The sequence below is a fragment of the Muntiacus reevesi genome, chromosome 3 (assembly GCF_963930625.1).
Source record: "Muntiacus reevesi chromosome 3, mMunRee1.1, whole genome shotgun sequence".
Lineage (NCBI taxonomy): Eukaryota > Metazoa > Chordata > Mammalia > Artiodactyla > Cervidae > Muntiacus > Muntiacus reevesi.
The window spans coordinates 105,395,944-105,420,720 of record NC_089251.1 but is presented as its reverse complement, the minus strand read 5'-3'; the positions used below and the strand labels follow the sequence as shown (position 1 = coordinate 105,420,720).

At 48.2% G+C, this 24,777-nt stretch overlaps 1 protein-coding gene across 2 annotated transcripts; it reads right to left on the bottom strand.

Moving 5' to 3' along the window:
• Window positions 1–221: 221 nt before the first annotated feature.
• Window positions 222–24,777, bottom strand: PLA2G5 (phospholipase A2 group V). Of its 2 annotated transcripts, none has more exons than XM_065927498.1 (5): window positions 24,539–24,777; window positions 6,060–6,109; window positions 4,741–4,885; window positions 1,976–2,082; window positions 222–1,276 (listed from the first exon to the last, which is right to left on the bottom strand). In XM_065927498.1, exons 2-5 carry the CDS (start codon window positions 6,097–6,099, stop codon window positions 1,152–1,154), a joined length of 417 nt encoding a protein of 138 aa, XP_065783570.1. In that variant the 5' UTR covers window positions 6,100–6,109; window positions 24,539–24,777; the 3' UTR covers window positions 222–1,151. The 2 variants fall into 2 exon arrangements, with proteins under 2 accessions (XP_065783570.1, XP_065783569.1); XM_065927497.1 differs by lacking the exon at window positions 24,539–24,777 and adding an exon at window positions 10,295–10,392 and having other exon boundaries at window positions 223–1,276.

Genomic DNA, 24,777 nt, shown 5'->3' with positions numbered 1-24,777 from the left:
ATTAAAATGATCTCTCAGACCTGCACTTGTGGGAAAGCTGAGATCAGGAAGCTCAAGAGGCCTGCCCAAGGGCACCCAGGATATATGCAAATTCAGACTAGAATCCGATGTCTAGTTGCCAAAGCTATGACTAACTTAGACAGCGTATTAAAAAGCAGAGACATCAGTTTGCCAACAAAGGTCAAACCCACAATAAAATTTTAAAAAAAACAAAACTCTATTTTTTTTAATGTTTTGCTCTGGGAAATCCCAGAACCTCAGTATTCCCAGGTCAGCATCAAGACAGTTTTGGGGTTCCCAATTTACATCATAAGAAACATTACAATTTCTTTAAAAAAAAAAAAAGACCAGAAATCAGAGAGATTGAGTAATGAGCCTGAAACCACACAGCTGGAGAAGCCAAGATGACATTCAAATGAGGTGTTATCTGGCCTGGAAGCCCACCATGGCACGATTGTCTGTCATCTTCTCAGAGGAAGAATGAGGTTCAGTGCTTGGCTCGAGAGGATCCCCGAGGTTTAATATGAGCCCCAAAGAAGGATTGGCACTCGTCCCAGGAAGCCTTCTAGTTACTAACCTGCACCTTCATCCTCCGAGAGAGCATGGTTAATGCTGAGTCTAGTGCCCCCAACAGCCAAGAAAGAGATGCAGGCAATCCCCCATGGCGGGGGAAATATCTATGGTTATTGTTAGTCTTGAAAAGGAATTTTATTTAATATCTCTGTAGCAGAATTATGGGAGTCACTTCTGATTCTGCTTGAGTAAAAATTCTCTGCAAGTTGGTAGTGACTGCGGAACTGAAAAGTTAACACGTCCTGGGAAAGCCACTCTCCTGGGGAAATAAGACTGATCTTCAGGGATGAGGAGACACACGGCCAACCTGGAGTCAGGGGTGAGCTTTCAGCCCCAGAGCAGGCATTCTTGCAAGTGGAGGCCAGGGACACTGACCTTCTTGATCCGGTGACATGAGTCACTTTCCTGGGACTCTCTGGTAGCCCCAGAGAGTGTGGGTGTGGGGCTCCTCCAAGCCCAGTGGGACCACCGAGACTCCAAACCTGGCACCTCCCTGGGAAGCCCAGCAGCATGGGTGAGCTCCATGCTGTAGTGAGGGGAGCAAGCTTCCTGGCCCAGGAGGAGCTCTCTGAGGGTGACTAGATGCAGAGAAAGTTGGGAAAGTATTGATAAAGAGGGTTGTAGCTCCTCAAGTTTCTTTTCAGGCAGTAGACGAATTTCTGGTCGCAGGCGCAGAGCTGTTGCTGGCAGCGGGACCCGTGTTCTGCAAACAGGATGCCAAATGCAGGATGAGAAAGGAAAGAGATGCTCTGAGACACGGACTCCAGGCTGGCCCTGGAGCGAGACTTCCTACTAGCCTGAGTGGACACCCCAGTCTCCTCCCTACTCTCAGCCTGAGGAGGGCACCCAGCTTCTACCCTGAGGGTGCATGATCGGATGGAAGGGGCACAGCCGCTAGCAGCCCAGGGTGAGGTTTGAGCCCAAGGAGACCCAGCTCCTGCCCTCAGAGTCTCCAGTCTGATGGAGACACAGATGCCCTCTAGAGTTCCCAGTGTGATGGTGGAGACAGCCCTGGCTCTGGAGAAACTCCAGTTCTCAGAGAGGAGATGCCATCCCCAGATTTAACTTTGAACTCAGATGCACCTGAGCTTGAATTCCAACTCTAGCTGTGTTCACTTGGCAATCCTTTGAGTCTGCTTCCTCACCTGTAAAATGGGGGACCCTAAACCCACCCACAGCAAGCAAAAGGAAATATGCAGAGCGCTTGACTCCTAGAGCATGTTGAGCCTAAGACCCTTGGACCTGTCCCTTGGAAGTCAGATACAGCTGTAATAATCCTGCCTCTCTTGCCCCCATCTCCGCCCGCCAAGATACAGACCAGCTGAGCTCTTGGGACAGCTGACCTCAGAGACAGCAGGAACCCAGGCTCTTCGGGTCACCCGAATGGAGGACCCAGCCTTACCGCAGATGACCAAGCCACGTGCGACCCTGTATCTGTAGGCCTGGGTCAAGACGTTGCAGTCTTGCGTCTCCAGCTGGGCGTAGCATTGGTCATGCTTCCAACAGCACCTGTCGATGCAAGAGCCTCAGATCCCGAGCAGGGGGCATCTGTCCCTTGAGCAGAAGCCACCATGGTGGTTAAGGTCTGATCAAGAAAGAACCTCATAGTGGCTAAGTCCTTCCAGTAGGGTTGCCCCACACTTGTACCAGTTCACAGGCTGGCTCTTTCCTCCTGGACCCATGGGGAGACTACATTTCCCAGCCTCCTTTGCAGGTATGTGTGGTCACATGACTAGATGGGGGGCCAGGGAAATGCACAGAACTTCTAGACCTACCCAAAGAAACCTCCCACTCTGTCATCCTCCACTCTCTCTCTCTCCATCTCAGCAGGAAGGAAATGTCCCAGCTAAGGGCCCTGAGGCCATAGGGAGAGTCACAAAACAGGAGAAACCTGGGTCCTGGAATTGATACGTGATTCACATAGTGAAGTGTGCAAAAACTAAACTTCAAGGATGATAGGCATGGACAACTGTATTTTTTTTTACATTTACAGAAAAATTGAGGCAATTGTACCAAATGCCCCCTTTTACCCCACACCTAGTTTCCCCTATTATCAACATCTTTCAGGAGTATAGTACATTTGCTACAGCTAACAAATAAATTTGCTGGTTGTTATTTAGTCACTAAGTCGTATCCAACTCTTTTGCAACCCCATGGACGGCAGCACTAGGCTCCTCTGTCTGAGGGATTTCTCAGGCAAGAACACTGGAGTGGGTTGCCCTTTCCTTATCCAGGGCATCTTCCCGACCCAGGAATCGAACCCACGTCCCCAGCATCAGCAGGTGGACTCTTTTCTACTGAGCCACCAGGGAAACCCAACAAACCAATATTGATACATGATTAAATAAGCATTTGTTAAATAATAACATATCATTGTTGATTCACTAATCCTTAAAGACCATAGTTTTTTCAGATTCCCTTAGTGTTTACCCAACGTCCTTTTGTATTCCAGTATCAGGTAAAGGACACCACATCACATGCAGCCGTCCTGTCTCTTTAGGCTCCTCTTGATCGTGGCATTTTGCCACACGTTCCTTCTTTTTGATGACCTTGCCAGTTCTGAGGAATGGTAGTCAAGACTTTTGTAGGATGCTCTCCTACTGGGATTTTGCTGATTTTTTCTCATAAGATGGGTTATGGGTTTATTTTGCTGCCTATGTCGCTCCAGTTTTGGCCATTGGGAGCTCTCTTGTTTGGATCCTATGCTCTTTGACATATTCATATCAATGTGGAGTTTGGTTTAGGTTTATTTTGTTCAAGTCCTTCGTTACTCTTGGGCACTACAAGAAGCTCTGGTTCATCTTGTATATTTGCTACCAATTCCTAGGGCAGTCATCCATCCAAGAAGCCTTGGTTCCTCTTATTGGAGAAAAGCATTGGAAACCAGGTCTGCGCACTACGTGTTGCTCCTTGCTTCTGGAGTATTGTTTCTTTTAGGGCCTTTCAGCTGACAGAGCAAAAACTATGTGTGTCTGTACTGACCCATGAATATATACGTATCTTTACATATTTCTACATGTAATCATCTGCGTCTACATTAAATTTTATGTTTAGTTGCTAAGTCATGTCCAACTCTTTCGAGACTCCATGGACTGTAGCCTGCCAGGCTTCTCTGTCCGTGGGATTTCCCAGGCAAGAATACTGGAGTAAGTTGCCATTTCCTCCTCCAGGGATCTTCCCAACCCAGGAGTTGAACCCACATCTCCTGCATTGCAGGTGAATTCTTTTACTGTTGAGCCACCAGGGAAGCTCCTATACTAAGCTAGCCAGGAGTTTTTACTGAAGTCTTCAACTCTAATCCATCGTCACATAGAACATTCTAGCTTCCTGTCACTGCTTGTGTGGTCTGTAAACTCCCACTCCATCTGCCCTCCACTTGTTGAAATATCCCATCTCTTTATACATGTTTAGCTGTATAAGAATTGTTAACCCTGCAGGTTGTATTTTGCAAAGAGCAATCTCTCCCATCTCACATGTTCTTCTCGAACACTGCCACTCCCCAGTCAAGAAGTGGAAACTAGGCCCCCTCTATCTTAGAGCCGTTGTAACTGTCTAGACCAAGAGAGAAACAGAAGTGATGCAACAGCATCTCAGAGGCTAAATCATAAAAATGCCATGCTGTCTTGTCATCCAGCTCCAGACCACTCCCCCTGGGAACCCAAGAGTCACCGGGCTGTGGGGAACCCCACACAGCCTTAGAGAGGCTTGAGGGAGAGGAACTGAGGCCCCCAGCCCACAATCTCAACTATGTTCCCAGCCAGGAGGCAGTGACAACTTACCAGCCTTAGGAGTGCGCCTTCTAGAAATCGGATCACCCAGCCTCAGAGGAGCTGCCCAAGCTGAAGCCAGGTGGAGCAGAGACAGGTCACTCCACCAAGCCCTGCGAGGTGGCAGAACCTTAGCCAAATAAATGGTTGTCAGAGTTTTAAGCTACTACATTTTGGGGTAGTTTTTTATGTAGTGGTGAGTCAACCGATCCATTAGCCACTGAGATTCTGGAAGTTACGGGATGCATCTTGGGCAAGTCAGTTAACCTCTTTAAGACCCAGTTTTCATATCTATAAAATGGTGCTTAAATGCTCATATTTCAGAATTGATACTGAATTAAACGAGATCATGTGGGAACGGAGCCTGGAGCCTAAAGTGCAGTTATGACAATTGGCTCACCAATCAGTCCCATCCAGGGGGGTGCCGTGACCCCCCCAGCCACAGTAGCAGCCGTAGAAGCCATAGTTCTCCAGGGCGGGCTTTGCAGTCACTTTCTCAATCATCGACTTCAGGTCCAGCAAGCTCCCTGGGACAGCAGGCACAGCTGAAAGACAGCCCGTGTCCCCGCATGAAACCCAGGCACGCCTGCTCCCACCTCCCCACATGCTCCCACACGTTCTTTCACCCTGGGGCTTGGAGGGACCAGGATGACCCTTTTTTATCCTCCCCTTCGTGGCGAGGAATGAGAAAGTTGAAGGCAAACAGTGGAGAGAAGGGGTTAGAAGTCTGGATGTAGAGAAGGAGCCACTGACTTCAGGTCCCGGCTCTATCACTAATGCGGGTATCACATCATCTCTCAGAGCCTCAGTTTCCTCATCTGCAAAATGGGGGAGCTTACAGTGAATGTCTACCTTGTGGAGACACCGTGAGGGTTGAAACAGGGTTAAGTATGTAGTTTTCAAGCACAGTGACAGACACATGGCAGGGGACCAAGGAATACTGGGGATAATGAACATGATGTCCACAGGCAGTAGGCGGACAGGCACCTCCTGTCTCTCCTGACGATCCACACTTCCCTCCCTGAAGCGAACACTGTTTGAACCAGGAGGCACAGAGTCCTAGAGCAGCGTGGGACCTGCAGAGACCACTAAAGCCAGCCCCTCATCCCACAGATGGGAGACGGCAGCTCAGAGGGGCGGGCGCCTTGCCCAGGGTTTGCACCAGGCCTCCCACTCCTCCTGCAGTCTTTAGCGATCCGGCAAAGCACCGACGGGACAGCCTGTCGGAGGCCGTGTGCTCGGTGATGGGGCTGTAGGAGAGGCCTAGAGCCCAGCTCCCCTATGCTGGGCTGTCGCCTCTAGGTGGGAGGTGGGAGCAGGTGGAGGGTGGAGAAAACCTGGACAGGCCTGAGCAGGGAATGTCCAGGATCGTGGAATAGAATATTTATGTAAGAGTCTTGTTTTCTGATAGCTTTATTTTTTTTTTAATTTGGCATCAAAGTGAAATATCTGCCTCCCACATCTACAAGCCCTGTATCCTTCACATAGCACCATCTATCCATATCTCCCCCTAGGATCCTGCCCCAGCCTGGCCCGTCGGCCGTTATCCTGTGTCACGGATGAGGAAACAGAGGCTCAGAGAAGTGAAGGCTGTCACTGAAATTGACACATTCAGGGCAGAGCCAAGATTCAGAATCAAGTCTCCAGGCCCTCCGTGACTGGTCTCCTTCCCACCACCCTATTGTCCACAAGCTCAGGGCTCTCAGAAAAAGCACTTACTACAAGCCAGGAACCAAGCCAGCATGAGGAGGCCCTTCATCTCCAGGGCTCTGGAAGAGAAAACACAGCCCATGACATGTCAATCAGCAGAGGTCCTCATGGCCTATTCGGACCCTGCTCCTGGCTAGGGAGGGCCGCTCCTTGGCCCACCAGGCCCCACCCTCTCATGCTGGGCAGTAAACAGGCAACTGAAACTTGAAAAGAGGAGGGAAAACCCTCGAGGATTTGACCCAGGAGATCTCTAGGAGGAGAGGGGCACCTGTGGGGTGTCGTCCCCATAGAGATGGGAGAGCATTTTCCCATCAGAAACGCCCCCAACCCAACTGTTCCTTCCTGAAAAGCGCTTTCCAATTATATCTTATGGCTGTGTTGGTGTAAAAACAAATGCAATCCAGGCTGGATTCATTCTTATACATTCATGATATTATATTTATTTTTTCTCCTGACTTTAAAATTAAAATATTTTTAGGACTTCCCTAGAAATCCAGTGTTGAAGACTCTTGAGTTTCCAATGCAAGGGGCATGGGTTTGGTCCCTGGTTAGGGAACTAAGATCCCACATGTCATGCAGTGCAGCCAAGAAAGTAAAAATAAATAAATAAGATGTTAAGAAGTCCTGCTTCTTTTTTAAAAAAATTAAAATAGTTTCATAGGCCCCAGGCACTGTGTCTACCTAAAAAATAAGTCAGCCCTGGTTGTGCACAACAGTTCTGAAGGGTAGGTATCATTGTTCTAAGGGAGAAAATTTGTACCCCTAAAAGTGTCTCTTTGGTGTAAGGATTAATTTAGGCTGGTTATTTTTAAGAAACAGAAGGTTTCTTTTTACTTCCCCCTTGGCTGCCTTAAGAATTTAGATAGTCTATTCCAGGCACAGAGCTATCACCAGAGATATCTGCAAGAAATACGGGAATAGGTGTGGTGGGGGAAGCTTGACAGGGCCTAGGGATCAGAGTCCGCCCTGTGTTCTACAGTCTCTGCAGGCCCAGCAAACATTTGGACACCAAACATTTGCCTTTCCAACTTTATGTCAATTGCCTTCTTCCCCTTTGAAGTCCCAAACCACTACCCACAACATCCTCTTTGGCCTTTTTCGCTGAAGATGGTTATTTAAGGTGAGGGTTTGGGCCATTTTGGTGAGTTCCTGTTTTCCTGGACCCCTCCCATGTATATGTGTTACAAAATTTTTGTTTCATTCTCCTCTGTTAGTCTGTCTGACCCTGACTTCATCCTTAGACCAACCAGAAGAACTTCTAAGTTGGGCAGAGGAAAATTTCTTCCTCCCCAACAGTTCCCATTTGGCCAGTAAAGAAATGGAGACTCAGGGACTTCCCTGGTGGCCCAGGGGTCGAGACTCCACCTTGCAAGGGAAGGGACTTGAGTTCCGTTCCCGGTTGGGGAGCTAAGACCCACACGTTGTGGAGCAGCTAAGGCCGAGCCCCACAACTAGAGAGGCCAAGTGACGCAGCATAAGAGCTCACGTGACCCAGCGAAGATGCACTAACCCTAACCCTAACCCTAACCCAGCGAAGATGCACGTCCCACAGCCAAGACGCAACACGGCCAAGTAAATAATGAACAAATGCTGAACAGAAGAAGAAAAAGAAACGGAGCCTCAGAGAGTTGAAACCACCCGCCAGGAGTCACACAGTCAGTAGAAAGTGGAGGCGGGGTTCAAACCCAGGCCTGGTGCACCCCTCACTGCCCCACATGTCTTCCCTCCCCAGAGGGGTGTGTTCTCCTTTGAGCTGAGAGGATCGGAGTCCTTCACAAGCTCTACCCCGTGGGCCTGGAGACCCCAGCTTCCCTCCCCAGCATCTCCCTTGGGCAAATACATGCATCCCTAAGCCAGAGTCCATAAAAGTCACACCAGAAGGCAAGGGAAATTCCTCCTGTCTTGGGCCGGTGATGGATTCTAACTTGGCCTCTTAGGAGTTTCTTACCGATGGCTGTCTGCTTCCCTTTCCTCTTTGGATCCCAAAACCCTTGTTCACCCAGAGCTGCTCAGCTGGCCTGGGGTCTGCTGGGATTCCGCTCTGACGCCCTGCCTTCTCTGATCTCTCGGTTCAACAGCCCCTCTGCTGGCCCTCTGCCCTGAGCCCCGGGCACCTCCCAAGGCCTGATTCCACACACACAACCTCCACCTCCCGAGGGCTCCCAGCTGCTGGGCTGGCCTGTCTGCGCCATCCTTAGTCCAGAAGCTCCTCTGAGTTCCAGAAACATTCCTGAGGGTTCTGTCCACCCACAGCCTCTGCTCTGACAGCTCTAAACAGCCAGTGAAGATGACTCTGGGCCCTACCTTCCAGGCCAATCTTCCTCACTGCTTCCTGGGGCTGTGATCGAAAGTGGACACCAGCTGCCGTGTACTGGGCAACAAAGACATTCCAGACACCGTTTGTGTCCCCTTAAACCTGCCAATAGTGGTACATATACACCATGGAATATTACTCAGCCGTTAAAAAGAATTCATTTGAATCAGTTCTAATGAGATGGATGAAACTGGAGCCCATTATACAGAGTGAAGTAAGCCAGAAAGATAAAGATCATTACAGTATACTAACACATATATACGGAATTTAGATAGATGGTGGCGATAACCCTATATGCAAAACAGAAAAAGAGACACAGAAGTACAGAACAGACTTTTGAACTCTGGGGGAGAACGTGAGGGTGGGATGTTTTGAAAGAACAGCATGTATATTATCTATGGTGAAACGGACCACCAGCCCAGGTGGGATACATGAGTCAGGTGCTCGGGCCTGGTGCACTGGGAGGACCCGGAGGAGTCGGGTGGGGAGGGAGGTGGGAGGGGGGATCGGGATGGGGAATACGTGTAACTATATGGCTGATTCATGTCAATGTATGACAAAACCCACTGAAATGTTGTAAAGTGATTGGCCTCCAACTAATAAAATAATATTTAAAAAAAAAAAAAAAAAAAAAAAAAAAAACCTGCCAATGGCTCTGAGTGGGTACTGTCAAACCTGCTGGCATGGGCTGCCCTTTAACAGTCATTTGTTGAATGAGAGAATAGCGCTATCGATTTTAGATGAAGAAAAGGACCCTCGGGAAGGGGAAGTGCGTTGCCCAAGGATTCAGCCTGGGGCCATGACTCTATCCTTTGACTGGCCCTCCTGCACCGTTTCCAAGCAGCCTCTGTGTATTAATCATCTTGTTCATTTTCTGTACTTCATGACACCTTGACATCTTGGGGACCTTGCTAGGCTCAGCCCCTGAAGACTAGCTGATTCCTAGATAAAGCAAAAGGTTCTCCTGTGAACAAGGCTTTGACATGCAAACCAACAGATCCTAAGCCCCCTTGTCCAACCACTTCCTCTATCTCACTCTCACGCTCTGAGCTAATAAATCCCCTGGCCCGAACCACCCCAGGGTGAGGAGCAGACCACCAGGGATCACCCCTGCAGCTTGAGGTCTGCCAGAAGCATGCCAGCTGGCCGGGCCTCACCTGCTCCCCCTGCCCTGTCTTGCCTTCTCCGCACCATCAGGCCAGGTTTTCCCTCGTTTCTTCTGCCTCCTGAGAAAATCCTGGTGCTTCCCTGTGTGGCCCTGCAAGGTGTAGGGTGTCCGCTTCTCTTGGAAACTGTAACAGACTATCTCTCAAATGCAATCATCTCCTGATCTGCTGGCTTCAACATACCTGAAGAAAGCCTGAATCACAGGTGGGCATCAGAACATCTTGGGACATGGCTTGTCGGCATTGGGAGAGCTGCACCAGGCCCCACACAAAGCGTCTGAACACTCACAAAAGGTGGGTCACAGAGAATGTAGCAAAGGCTGGAAAGGCGGACCATCCGTGAAGCCCAGGCTCCCGGAGGACGACGTGGGGTTGACTATTTTTATCAAGCAATCACGGAGGAGAATGAGCAAGGCCAAGAGATAATTGTGGAGTGGAGCAGAGGCTGCGGTAAGAGAAACAGGGAGAGAGGAGACAGCGTGACGGAAGCATGGAAACGTGGGGGCCGGGGGTGGCCAGGTCACCGAGGGGACAGGTTCTCCAAGTCCACGTGCAGCAGCCTCCCTGCTCCCAGGATCCCGCCCCAGCCCCGTTCCTGTCTGTCTTCTGAAAAGGATGGTTAGCACTAAGCCCCCGCTACACAGAAGGTGCCGCTGAGCCCTTCCGACGCCGGGAGACGCCACATCTCCTCTCACAGCCCCTCCCTCGGCGTGCCCTCCCCCAGCCCCCTCGGGCCAAGCAGCCCCCAGAAGGAGACTCCTCACCAGCGACTCCTTCTCTCTGTCCTCTGGCTGGAGCAGAGGCAGGAACTGGGCCCAGCTGGTTTTAAGGGCCTCCCTGCCCACTTCCACACCCTGCCGGGGTCAACTCCAGGCTTCCTATTAACACACAAAAAACCTTACTCCACCCCTCAAGACCCCTGGGGATTTTTTTTCCTCTCTGTGTAGAGAAGCAGCCATTTCCTGACCCAAGTCGGGGGCCGGGGTGGCATTCAGGACAGACACGGAGGCCACTCACGGTCAAGGTTCTTCCCCATCAATAGCCCATTTTCCCCTGACATCCCCCACCCCCCCACACACACACTTTTCTGAGAAGCTGTGAGCTCCTTCCTCCCTCTGCCTTTGACTTTTTCCTCTCTCTCTCTCCCACCATGAAGGCAGCATCAGAAAGAAAGCCCCTCTGAGGACCCTCATGAACCCTTCTCTTCCCAGGACCTAGACAAAACCAGCACCATGCCCTGGAACCCCACAAACTCATTTCAATATGGAAAGTATTTATTGAGTGTCTACTCCCTGCCAGGTTATTGCTGGAGACCCACTGCGAATAAGACAGACACCCGGCCCCCAGGAGCCTCCCTTCTGGTAGGGAATATAAATAAATATACAGTGTGTCCAAGGGCCTTACCTTCTGTGGGAAAAAGTCCCCTCTGTTCTTTCTCATTGTTTTTTCTCAACCTATTCCTCCCTCTGCCTACAGGTATACACAAGCCTCTTCATTCTAAACCAAATGAAAAGAAGCCCCCCCAAAAGAAAACATCCCTTGCTTCTGCCAACCTCTCTCCAGCTTTCTTCTTCTTCCAAAGGCCCAGATTCAGGACAGAGACACCTCTTCTTGCCCACCTCTTCACCCCCTCTCTTCTGAACCCCCTGCACCTGCATTCTGTTGCATCCCTAAGACAGCAGCCAGGGGTCCCTCAAAACCTGGTCTAGCCCAATCTTGGGCTTCTCCTAAACACTCCATCCCACTGACCACCTCCTCCCACTTAAAACTCATTCCCTCTGGTCTTTGAGAGGCCACAGTGTGCCCTCTGCCCTCCTGCGGCTCACCCCCGTCTCTCTTTGCAAAGGGCCTGCTCTCCCCTCTCTACCTCTCTCGCAGGGGGGGTTATCCCTGTCCAGGGATTCGGGTCATATTTGTACGCAGATGTATGAAGAAAGCTGAGCACAGAAGAACTGAGCTTTTGAGCTGTGGTGTTGGAGAAGACTCTTGAGAGTCCCTTGAACAGCAAGGAGATCCAACCAGTCCATCCTAAAGGAGATCAGTCCTGGGTGTTCATAGGAGGGACTGATGCTGAAGCTGAAACTCCAATACTCTGGCCACCTGATGCAAAGAACTGACTCATTGGAAAAGACGCTGATGCTGGGAAAGATTGAAGGCAGGAGGAAAAGGGGACGACAGAGGATGAGATGGTTGGAGGGAATCACTGACTCGATGGGCATGAGTTTGAGTAAACTCTGGGAGTTGGTGATGGGCAGGGAGACCTGGCGTGCTGCAGTCCATGGGGTCACAAAGAGTCGGACATGACTGAGCGACTGAACTGAACTGAACTAAAATGTCCCAAGAAATCCCTGACCGCGAAGCATCTGGCACTAACTCTCACACAACAGTAACCTTGAGTGGAGAACAAATTATTGAATTCACAGAGGAGAAAGTACAATATCAGGTCAAAGAGCCTGAGCTGCCCGTCAGACAGAGAGGGCTTGAAAACTGAATGTCAATTCTGACTACTCATGTCACCTGACCTCTTGAGGCCTCAGTTTTACCATCTGTAAAACAGGACAATAACAGGAGCAACTTCATTTCATAAGTGTGGTGATTCAATGAGATGAGGCAGGCAGAGGGATTCGGCACAGTGCCTGGCACCTAGGAGGTATTTACTGATCACAACTGCTATAAATATCATTGCTATTATGTCTTTCCACTAAACTGAGAGCCCCATGAAGATATGTTCTGGGTCGGCTTCATTTCTGCACCCCCAGCATCTGGCACATAGTAGGTGCGCAGGTAGCTTTGTTGAGTAAATGCATGACTCCTCTGGCTCTAGCTTCATTCTCATTGCACTCCCCCGGCTCACACTTTAAAATATAATTGTTAAATATATTTTTATAATTATATAAATAATATTATATTGATTTATATTTATATATAAATTATATTTATATAAAACAGTTTAATTATAATTTATATATAAAACAAAATATAATTATAATTTTATTTATATTTAAGTATATAATATATTACTTATATAAGTAGTTATATAATGTGTTACTTATATATATAATGTGTATATGTATAAATACACATAATGTATTTATAACTAATGACTGCATTTTAATTTATATAATTAAATATGCATTTAACATAAATAAACACAATGAAAATGCCAATACTTGCCCAATGATTTAGCTCAGTGTCCTCAATGTCCCAAAACTAAACTCACCGTGTCCCCCTTGACTCAGCCCCCGCTACCTCCCCTGTCTCTGGTAATGGAACCAATCATTCAGGCTTCAGCATTAAAACACTCAAAACGCTTCAAGTGTTTTGAATGTTTTAACTCTTGAGTGCAGGATTCTTCTCCAGTTAGTTTCTGACCCCAGCACTCAGAACAACACCTAAGCCATGGCGGGGTCCACAGGAAACGTTTGTGGAATGAATTAAAACCCCATAAGCATGCTGGGCCACTTGGCGTGTGTGTCTCATGAAGTCTTGTCCAGGGTCAAAGACCTGGGCAGCCGTTGACACCCAATACAGTCTTGCCCTGAGACCCTGGGTGGCTGAAACACCCCTAACCTCATCAAACTATTTGATGCCTCCCAGGAGCCTGGCACATAGAATAGGATTGCCCGGGACTCACTGCCAGAAAGTCTACATTGAGTCCTCCTCCTCCAGGAAGTTTCCCTTGATTGCTCCTTCTACAGGATACTTGCCAGTCTCTGCAAGGTAATAGAACTCATCACACACACCGTCCACTTTGGTAATTCCTGTTGGAAGGAATGACAAGGCCAACAGCTCAGGAAGGAAGAGACGAACTCAGTACCAGTGAGCTTTCATAGTGCCACAAGCAAAAGACAAGTTCGGTGTTCATGACCTTGAAAGTGAAAGTGAAAGTCACTCTGTCGTGTCCGACTCTTTGCAACCCCATGGACTATACAGTCCATGGAATTCTCCAAGCCAGAATACTATACTGGATAGCCTTTCCCTTCTCCAGGGGATCTTCCCAACCCAGGGATCAAACCCAGGTCTCCCGCATTGCAGGCGGATTCTTTACCAGCTGAGGCATCAGGGAAGTCCATTCATGACATTAATCCTCACAAAATCTTGTGGGGGTATTGTGATCCCATTCTGCCAGTAAGGAAACTGAGGGGCAGATGTTAGTTTGCCCAAGGTCACACCTAGTAAAAAGTGGAATCAGACTCTTAAGCCTGTCCTGTCACTCAAGTCCAAGAACTTTCCATTACACAAAGGGCTTGAAACCCAATAAAGACATAACGATTGGGATTTTCCCAGGAATCCTGCATAGTGTCACATGATTTCCTTAAAGACCAGATGGAGAAGTGAAAGCTGATTTCTAGTGAAACTTCACAATTACCAGGAATTGATGAATCGAATTGGATCTTTGGTTATAAACTTTCAACCCAGGGTAGTATGTAACCGTTGGAAATGCTTTGCTTATCTTACAGAGTTCCTTTTTAAAAATGGAGTCAATAGCTAATGTATAAACATTAGATCTCAGTCTGAAATCCAAATTTCCAGCTTCTGTTTAAAAGATCTGGCAGTCCTGGTTCTGGAGTTGAGAAGTGGCTGCACCCACAGGCTGAACATGTGTTTGGCTTTGCCGTGGTGGTCTTCCCCATTCCTCTGCCCCCTGACTCTCTGCTGCTGTCTGCCTAGTGGCCTCTCTAGGGGGTCTGCCATAGAACTCAGTCTTGAGTTCCATCCTCTCCACATGTTCATCAGCAATGGGACAGGGAGTGTCGTGAGAGCAGAAACCATCTCTTCCACAAACGTGTTTCAAGTGTCGCGCTCAGAGTCTAGTACTTAATAATTGCTCAGTAAATACTGTATAAGCCCCTTAAAGGAACTCATTCCAGGATGAAGAGGTTACTGAATGCTTTCTGAAAGAGGAGGTACCTTGGCTGAATCTTTAAGAGTGGGTTGGAGAGCTTGGAACTTTGTGCACTGCTGGTAGGAACGTAAAATGGTACAGTTGCTGTGGGAAACCGTATACAGCAGCTCCTTAAAAATTAAAAGTAGAGTTACTGTCAGTTCAGTTCAGTCACTCAGTCATGCCCGACTCTTTGTGACCCTATGGACTGCAGCACGTCAGACCTTCCTGTCCAACACCAACTCCTGGAGCCCACCCAAACTCATGTCCATTGAATCAGTGATGCCATTCAACCATCTCATCCTCTGTCGTCCCCTTCTCCTCCTGCCCTCAATCTTTCCCAGTATCAGAGTCTTTCCAAATGAGTCAGCTCTTCACATCAGGTGGCCAAAATATTGGAATTTCAGTTTCAACATCAGTCCTTCCAATGAATATTCAGGACTTACTTCCTTTAGGATGGACTGGTTGGATCTCCTTGCAGTCCAAGGGACTCTTAAGAGTCTTCTCTAACACCACAGTTCAAAAGCATCAATTCTTCTGTGCTCAGCTTTCTTTATAGTCCAACTCTCACATCCACACATGACCACCAGAAAAACCATAACCTTGGCTAGACGGACCTTTGTTGGCAAAGTAATGTCTCTGCTTTTTAATATGCTGTCTAGGTTGGTCATAACTTTCCTTCCAAGGAGTAAGCATCTTTTAATTTCATGGCTGCAATCACCATCTGCAGTGATTTTGCAGCCCCCCCAAAATAAATTCTCTCACTGTTTCCACCGTTTCCCCATCTATTTGTCATGAGGTGATGGGAATGTTGAGCTTTAAGCCAATTTTTTCACTTTCCTCTTTCACTTTCATCAAGAGGCTGTTTAGTTCTTCTTCACTTTCTGCCATAAGGGTGGTGTCATCTGCAAATCTGAGATAATTGATATTTCTCCCGGCAATCTTGATTCCAGCTTGTGCTTCCTCCAACCCAGAGTTTCTCATGATGTACACTGTATATAAGTTAAATAAGCAGGGTGACAATATACAGCCTTGACGTACTCCTGTTCCTATTTGGAACCAGTCCATAGTTCCATGTCCAGTTCTAGCTGTTGCTTCCTGACCTGCATACAGATCTCTCAGGAGGCAGGTCAGGTGGCCTGGTATTCCCATCTCTTTCAGAATTTTCTTGTTTATTGTTATCCACACAGTCAAAGACTTTGGCATAGTCAATAAAGCAGAAATAGATGTTTTTCTGGAACTCTCTTGTTTTTTTGATGATCCAGCGGATGTTCACAATTTGATCTCTGGTTCCTCTGTCTTCTCTAAAACCAACTTGAACATCTGGAAGTTCACAGTTCATGTATTGCTGAAGCCTGGCTTGGAGAATTTTGAGCATTGCTTTACTAGCTTGTAAGATGAGTGTAGTTGTGCAGTAGTTTGAGCATTCTTTGGCATTGCCTTTCTTTGGGGTTGGAATGAAAACTGACCTTTCCCAGGCCTGTAGCCACTGCTGAGTTTTCCAAATTTGCTGGCATATTGAGTGCAGCACTTTCACAGCATCATCTTTGAGGAGTTGAAATAGCTCAACTGGAATTCCATCACCTCCTCTAGCTTTGTTCATAGTGACGCTTACTAAGGCCCACTTGACTTCACATTCCAGGATGTCTGGCTCTAGATGAGTGATCACACCATCGTGATTAACTTGATCGTGAAGATCTTGTTTTTCCTTTTGGAGAAAAGGAAAGATATTCCCATTCGAATGCAGAGTTCCAAAGAATAGCAAGGAGAGATAAGAAAGCCTTTCTTAGCGATCAATGCAAAGAAATAGAGGAAAACAATAGAATGGGAAAGACTAGAGATCTCTTCAAGAAAATTAAAGATACCAAGGGAAATTTTCATGCAAAGATGGGCTCAATAAAGGACAGAAATGATACGGACCTGACAGAAGCAAAAGATATTAAGAAGAGGCGGCAAGAATACACAGAAGAACTGTACAAAAAAGATCTAGAAAACTCAGCAGTGGCCACAGAACTGTAAAAGGTCAGTTTTCATTCCAATCTCAAAGAAGAGTTACTATATGACCCAGAAATTTCACTTCTGGATGTGTGTCCCAAAAAATTGAAAGTAGAGTCTCAAAGAAATATTTGTACAACCAGGATGATAGCAGCATTCTTTACAATCGCTAAAACATGGGAACAATCCAAGTGCCCAGTGACGAGTCAATGAACAAATAAAATATGGTGTCTACACACCATGGAATCACACTCAGCCTTACACAGGAAGGAACTTCTGAAATAAGTCAGTCACAAAAAGACAGAGACTGTATGATTCCATTTATATGAGTCACTTAAGAGTAATCAACATCCTAGAGACAGAAAGTAGGTTGGTGACCGGGGTCTGGGGGAGGGAGAATGGGGAATTAATGTTTAAAGGGTGCCGAGTTTCAGTTTTACAAGATGAAAAGAGTTATGAAGATGGATAGTGGTGGTTGCACAACATTATACATGTACTTAATGCCACTGAACTATGTACTTTAAATGGTTAGGATTGTAAATTTTAGGTTCTGTGTATTTTATCACAATTTTTTAAATGAAAAAAAAAGAAAGTTAACTGGAGTTCACCAGGACAAGACTGTGAGGCAGGTCATTCAGGTAGAAGGAACAGCATGTACAGGAGTCATAGGTGTGAATTAGAATAGCTCATTCAGGGAACTGAAAACAGATGGGGTAGACAAGGGAGTCCAGTCAGTTCAGTTCAGTCGCTCAGTCGTACCCGGCTCTTTGCTCTTTGCAACCCCTTGGACTGCAGCACGCCAGGCTTCCCTGTCCATCACCAACTCCTGGAGTTTACCCAAACTCATGTCCATCGAGTCGGTGATGCCAAGGGAGTTAGGCAGTGATATTCTAGTAAATATTTAATAACTGGCTCTCCGGGGGGTAAAAAGTCCTGATTGCTAACGTTTGCCAATTTCTGTGGTGTAAATACCCCCAGCCTGGCCAATTTCACGCTACTCACATCATTCACCGAGTGCAGAGCCGGGAACGCACTGTGGACTGGGGCACGGATTGCTGTCGCTCAGTCGCTCAGTCGTGTCTGACTCTTTGCGACCCCATGGACTGCAGCACGCCAGTCCTCCACGCCAAGCATCGAAGACAAGGCTTCCTTGTCCTTCACTGTCTCCCAGAGCTTGCTCAAACTCATGTCCATCGATTTGGTGATGCCATCCAATCATCTTATCCTCTGTCGTCCCCTTCTCCTCCGGCCTTCAATCTTGCCCAGCCTCAGGGTCGTTTCCAATGAGTTGGCTCTTTGCATCAGGTGGCCAAAGTATTGGAGTTTCAGCTTTAGCATCAGTCCTTCCAATGAATATTCAGGGTTGATTTCCTTTGTGATTGACTGGTTTGTTCTTCTTGCTGCCCAAGGAAATCTCAAGAATTTTCTCCAGAACCACAGTTCAAAAGCATCAGTTCTTCAGCACTCAGACTTCTTTATGGTCCAATCTCACATCTGTACGTGACTATTGGAAAAACTATAGCTTTGACAATACAGACCTTTGTCGGCAAAGTGATGTGTCTGCTTTTTAATACACTGTCTAGGTTCATCATAGCTATTTTTTTCCAGGAAAGAGGGGTATGGCCCCTCTTGATTTCCCAGAAAAGGGAAGTTTCTATACGTGTATAATAAGAATTTAGGAAAGGTGGGAAAGGCTAGCTGAAAAGATGCACCTGAGTGGGTCACAAAGAACCTTGGGTGTCGGTCGGGCTAAGGAGTTTCACTCTGTTCCTGAGTGTCCCAGTATGACCTCCATCTATAGCAAGATGATGTGAATTCACTAAGAAGGGACGGAATAGGTCTTATCCCAAGATCCCTGAAACTGAAACATACAAGGACAGGGTGGGGTGACACAGCTCAGCAATCATCTGAGTGATCCCCACGCCCAGGACCAGTCAGATTACAGAGGCAGCAGCTGTCTCCACGGTGATAGCAAGGGTGGGTGCCCAGAATGAGATCCTAGCTGATCTCTCCTAGAGGGATGTGCCTGGTCCTAACTCCCAATTCCAGGAGGGCTTCTGGAAAACTGAGGATCTCTGAGTCACAGGACGCCTGTCAGATGGAAGGAATGGGGGCCACCTGGTATTTGGAAGTGGGCTTGTGGAACTCACCCTCTGTCTCCAAACTCCTGAAGGTTATTTGGGGATAAAAGGCAGCCAGGTTGTCTCACATGGCTGCATTGCAGAGCCAGCCCCAGAGCCAGCCCCAGGCCTGGGCGTGCCAAGGGGTCTGATTTGGGCTAGAGCCAAAAAGGTTTTTCTAGTAACTCAAATGTCTTAAAGAAATAATGAGCTGTCTTGAGAGTGGCAAGTTTCCTGTCCCCAGCGGCACTTCTTGTTTACTGCTTTTCGGAAACAGAAATGTAGTGTGTGGGGTGGGAGGGGTGACCAAGCGAGCAGGTCATGACCCCGCTGGACTTCACAGGAAAAGGAGCTGCCTTGAAATATCAGGAACACAAGAGATTCACCAGAAACATGCGATGTCTGTTGCGCCAGTTAGGAAGGTTAGGTTCCTAGGTTTGTAAAAGTATCTTTTAAATTACATTCTAGCAAGATTAAAAAAAAAAAAAACCAGCCAGAGACTTCCCTGGTGGTCCTGTGGTTAAGAATCCACCTGCCGATGCAGGGGACACGGGTTCGATCCCTGGTCTGGGAAGATCCCCCATGCCAGTGGAGCATCTAAGCCCATGCGGCACAGTTGCTGAAGCCTGCACGCCCCAGAGCCTGGACTCTGCAAGGAGAATTCTGTGCACCACAACTAGAGAGCCGCCCCTGTTGCTGCAAGTAAAGAAAGCTCTCGTGCAACAGCACAGAGGCTGTGTGCCAAAACAAGCCCTCAGCCCAGTCAAAAGCAAAAAAGAAAATTTAAAAAAAGATAACATTATTAAAAAGAAAAACAACAGAAAAATCAGGAGCCGTTCAGTTGCTCTGTAGCGTGAAGAGAGTTGTCAAATGCTCTGCGCGTCCACCTTCTGCTTCAGCAGGAAAAGAACCCACCTGCAGTGCAGGAGACAGGAGATGCGGGTTCCATCCCCGGGTCAGGAAGATCCCCTGGAGAAGCGAATGGCAACCCACTCCAGTATTCTTGCCTGGGAAATCCAATGAACAGGGGAGCCTGGCGGGCTACAGTCCATGGGGTTGCAAAGACACGATTGAGCAACTGCACCTTCTTGGGTCCCCCTCAGGCTCATTCATGCACCAGTCACATCCAGGGATGTTGTCAAGAGCAACATCTCTTAAGTGGGACATGGGCTGGATGAGCTCCAGGTCCGACATTCCGTGACAGCGGGTGCTCTCATATCAACCTGTTCATGAACATTCCAAGCTTTTCTCCAGAGAACTGCGGCACTTGCTGTCCCCCTACAATCCGAAGGGTTACAAAGAGTCAGACACGACTGAGCGACTAAGCATGCAGCAGCATGCCTAGAATACTAATACTTAGCAAGACTTGGTGCTCTTCATTCCTAATCCTCCAGGTCTCATTTTAAATGCCTCCTCTTCCAGGGGGCCCTCCCTGACCATCCACCCAAGGCAGCTCCTCCTTCTCTTCCATTAATTCCAAAAGGCTCTGTTTTTTTCCCTGCATGGCACTTATCATCATTGTCTTTTTTTTATTATGTTGTATGCAGTTTATTATTTGACCATTTTTTTCCTTTTGCAAAGCTATCGATGATTTATCTATTAACACTTAGGTACAAATAATGAAAATTTTGTGTACTTGAAATGATTTCATGTTCAGTGATGATAGTCCTCAAGATTAAACCAACAAATCATAGAAATATTCCAATGCAAAAAAAACTACTAAATTGGATTTTTTTCTTTTATAAACTTCCGCCAATTATCAACATTCAGCTAACTTTAACTTCTCCCATTAACTTGGCAAAACCTGAGTAATTTAGCAGTTCAGTAATTTCTATTTAGCAATTTCTCATGCCCATTTTACCTTCCTACAGCTCGGCAGCACTTCCCATTACCTCTGACTCTCTTTGATGTAATTTTTTTTAATTTGTTTAAGGTGTCTGTCTCCTACCTCTTCCACAAGAGAGCAGGAAGCTTCTCAGTCTTGCTCTTCATCGCAGTATCAGCTGCTAGCACAAAGCCTAACACTTGTTTGGTGGTCAACACTTATTTGAGGCGTGACGATGATTGGGTGGATGAATCACTTGAGTCTGGAGGAAGTAGCAGCTCCACTGAATTTCAGCCATGACATGAGTTGGCTACAACTAGAGGCACTAAAGAGCCCCTTCATGAGGGTGAAGGAAGGGAGTGAAAGAGCCAGCTTAAAACTAAATATTAAAAAAATGAAGATCATGGCATCCGGCACCATCACTTCATGGCAAATAGGTGGGGGAAATGTGGAAGTAGTGACATATTTCCTCTTCTTGGGCTCTAAAATCACTGCAGATGGTGCCTGCAGCCATGAAATCAGAAGACATTTGCTTCTTGGTAAAGTTAAGACAAACCTAGATAGTGTGTTGAAAAGCAGAGACGTCACTCTGCCGACAAAGGTCCGTATAGTCAAGGCTACAGTCTTCCCAGTGGATGTGAGTGCTGAATCATAAAGAAGGCAGAGCATCGAATAATTGATGCTTTCATACTGTGGTGCTGGAGAAGACTCTTTGAGAGTCCCTTGGACAGCAAGGAGAGCAAACCAGTCAATCTTAAGGGAAATCAACCCTGAATACTCACTGGAAGGACTGATGCTAAAGCTGAAACTCCATTATTTTGGTCATTTGATATGAACAGCTGACTCATTGGAAAAGTCCCTGGTGCTGGGAAAGATTGAGGGCAGAGGGAGAAGAGGATGTCAGAGAATGAGATGGCTGGAAGCCATCACTGATGCAGTGGACGTGAACTTGGGCAAACTTCAGGAGATATGAGAGACAGAGAGGCCTGCTTTGCTGCAGTCCATGAGGTCACAAGAGTCGGACACGACTGGCTGACTGAACAACAGCAACAGCGGTGAGCTGGCTGCTTGCTCTAAAGACGCACACAGCCAGCCCTGTCTTCAGCTGTTACACACGTAACACTCACCTTCAACTTTCACCAAAACTTCTGCTAAAAACGCAAATCCAAACACCTACTTGATAGCAAGGACGTGTTTTCCTTTATCTTTGAAAAATCAGTTCAACTATTTGCTGTTAAGAAACATTCCCTGAACTAGCCTTCCCCTCTGACTGTTTCTGTCATTCACCCCCCTGGCATGCTCTTCACCCTCCTTTTCACCTGGCAAAGCCTACTTGTTGCCCCATGCAGAAATGGCCCCTCTTTTTTGGAGGTAGAGGAAACTCTAGGACCTCCTGTGACTCTGAAGACCCAAGACCTAAGATCCAAGGTTCTAGGCTCATAATCCTGAGGTGCTCAGGATTCCAGGCCATTCCACTTGTTTTCAACCCCAACCCAACCCAGCAACCACTTCCCGGGCCATTCCTGTGGGCAGAGCTCCGGTGTGGTGGTAAGGAAGCAGACGCCAGAGCTCAACTGAGAGGTCGTGATGTGACCCCTCACTGTTAGGATGGGGTAGATGAGGAAGGTCTTTAGAATGCCTGTGGCTCCTAGAAGAACATCTGAACTCCTTCCCCGGGCTTACGAAGAGGGGCTGCCTCTTCCATATGCCTTCCCTGATACCTGCCTGGCAGAGCTCACGGCTTCCTCTTCTGCTCCTGGGTCAATCGTCCTAACCTCTGTGCTGCCAAAGTCAGAGGATCCGTCTCCCCGTCAGGCGCGCGGCCCCTCATGACCTGCTGCACGCCTTTCCAGGCTTGCCTTGGGTCCACCCAAAGCCCAGTGCGTTGCCAGGAAGAAGTCTGACGCACCTCCCCCCGCCCCCCGCAACCCCGACGATGGCCCTCTCTCCCTCCTCCCTTCCCCTCCCTCTCTCCTCCCCCTTTCCCCTCCTTCCCTTCCTTCTTGTTACCCCATCCACTTTCTTCTCTTCATCCACTCCTACTCCTCTTTCTAGACTTCACCCACTTATTCAGTCACTATTTTGTGAGCACTTGTGTGCTAAGCTCTGGTTCTGGGAAGAGCAATGGACTAAAACAGATGAGAACTAGAGCTATGAGAACTTGTGGCTCCCATAGACTTTGCATTCTGGTAGGAGCAGACAGAACTAGACAAGTCAACAAGAAAAACACAGAATTTGTTAGGTATTGATATGGAGACAAAACCAAGAAAGGAGGAATGGGAGCGGTGCGTGTGTGCGTGTGTGCGTGTGTGTGTGTGTGCGTGTGTGCGTGTGTGCGTGTGTGCGTGTGTGCGTGGGAGGGGGCCAGTGGTGGGAGTAACCAGTTTAATAGGGTGGCCAGGAAAGGACTGACTACAGAGGAGACGTGAAGGAGGGGAGGGAGGGAGCAGGCTGTAAGGACACCTGGGGGAGGAGTTTGCAGGTAAGAAAGTGCAGAGGTCCTGGAACAGAAGCCCGCCTGTAAGTTGGAGGAATAATAAGGAAATCAGGTCTACCTTTGCTAAAACAAAACCTTCTCTGAAGCCGTTGCCCTGCTCCAAGCTGGGTAAGTTTCCTGTCTCTGTGCCTTCCCAGCAACCTGCGACCTCCCTCGTCACGGCATCAGCCATGCTCCATCACGGGGTCTCCCCGCCAGACTCCGAGCCGCGTGGGCCCTTTCACTCTGACCTCCCAGCACCCAGCAAAGGGCAGTCCTCATGTCTGACTCTCTGCGACCCCATGGACTGTAGCCCGCCAGGCTCCTCTGTCCCTGGGGTTCTCGAGTACTGGAGTGGGTTGCCATTTCCTCCTCCAGGGGATCTCCCCAACCCAGAAATCAAACCCACGTCTCCTGTATCTCCTATTCTGCAGGTGAGTTCTTTACTCACTGGGCCATCAGGGAAGCCCTTAATACATGTTTATTGACTGCCTAACTGAATCAACCAATGAATGAACAAATTAGGCTATGTGAATACTTGAGGGTGTCTTGTTCACCTCTACCCCTGGCAGCATCTAGGAACCTAGAAAAAAATGTTTGCTGGATGACTAATAGAAATAGCTAATGCTTATTAAGCACGGTCACCATGCTAAGTTCTTTATGTGGCTTAGCTCATTTGTCCTTCAAGCGATCCTTTGAGCCAGGCACAACTGTCAGATGCAGTTTGCCAATTAGGACCATAAGGTTCAAAGGTCAAGATATGGCTCACCCAAATCAGACAGCTGGTAAGTGGCAAAGCTCTGCATTGAACCTTGTAAATTTGACACCCAAAGCCATGTCTACTTAACCCAAAGTTAAATTGCCTTCCAGAGATGGGGGCCTGGGATTCGAGGGAGAAAGGGCTAGGCTGAGACAGAACAAAGAAGAGGAAAAACCTCCCTACAAAAGCAAGGACTGGCATCTTCCCTATCTGTTTTTCTCCCCGTGAGTACCAAAGTTTCCGGCACACAGAGGATGTTCAGTAAAAGTTAAGGACAGTTAAATAGTTGTTGACGATTCCTTTTCCCAAAGAGGAAAGTTTTGTGTGGTTTGAGTTAAAAGAAATTCTGTTAATTCTGTCAGATAACATGAACACAAGTCCCAACTTGAACCCTATGGAGATAATCCTGCCCAGCTTTGCCCCTAATCTTAGGAATGAGCTTCTGGGTAACCTTCGTCTGCTTTTAGGTGAGGCCTTGTCTCCTTAAGAACCACATGGCTTGGGACTTCTGGCGGTCCAGTGGTTAAGGATCCACCTGCCAATGCAGGACACGTGGGTTTGATCCTGGTCTGGGAAGATCCCACCTGCTGAGGGATAACTAAGCCCGTGCCCCACAAGTACTGAAGCCTGTGTGCCCAGAGCCCACGCTCTGCAACAAGAGAGGCCACCACAATGAGAAGCCCCCGCACCGCAGCTAGAGAAAGCCTGCGTACAGCAACGAAGACCCAGCACAGCCAAAAGTAAATAAATAAAATTTAAAACACGAGCGACTGGGCCCACAAGGTTTGATGCACTCTGGGTAGAGGACGCCACAGCCCAAGGGATCTCCCCTCAGGGCCTGCGCCTGCCCAGCCCTCCCAGGGCCCCTCTCCGGCCCCTCAGACGCCACCTTCTCAGCCTGTCCCACTCCCGCTGGGTGGCCTGCGGTCCCCTGGCCCACCACTGACCTCTGTGGCCTGGCCTCAGCTCCTGTTCCCCTGAGCAGCCTCGCTGGGCCGAGTCTGCAGCCCCAGGCCCTGCTGGCTCCCCACTTCCAGACACAGCACTGGGGTCCACGGGCTGCAGATCCCAACGGGTTCCAGGCCTCCAGAATCCTAAAGCCGTGAATGAGAGGGCGCGGCGAAGGCAGCCCCGGAGGTGGGGAGGAGGAAATTCTGCCCAGACCCAGCCGGGCACCCCTCTGCTC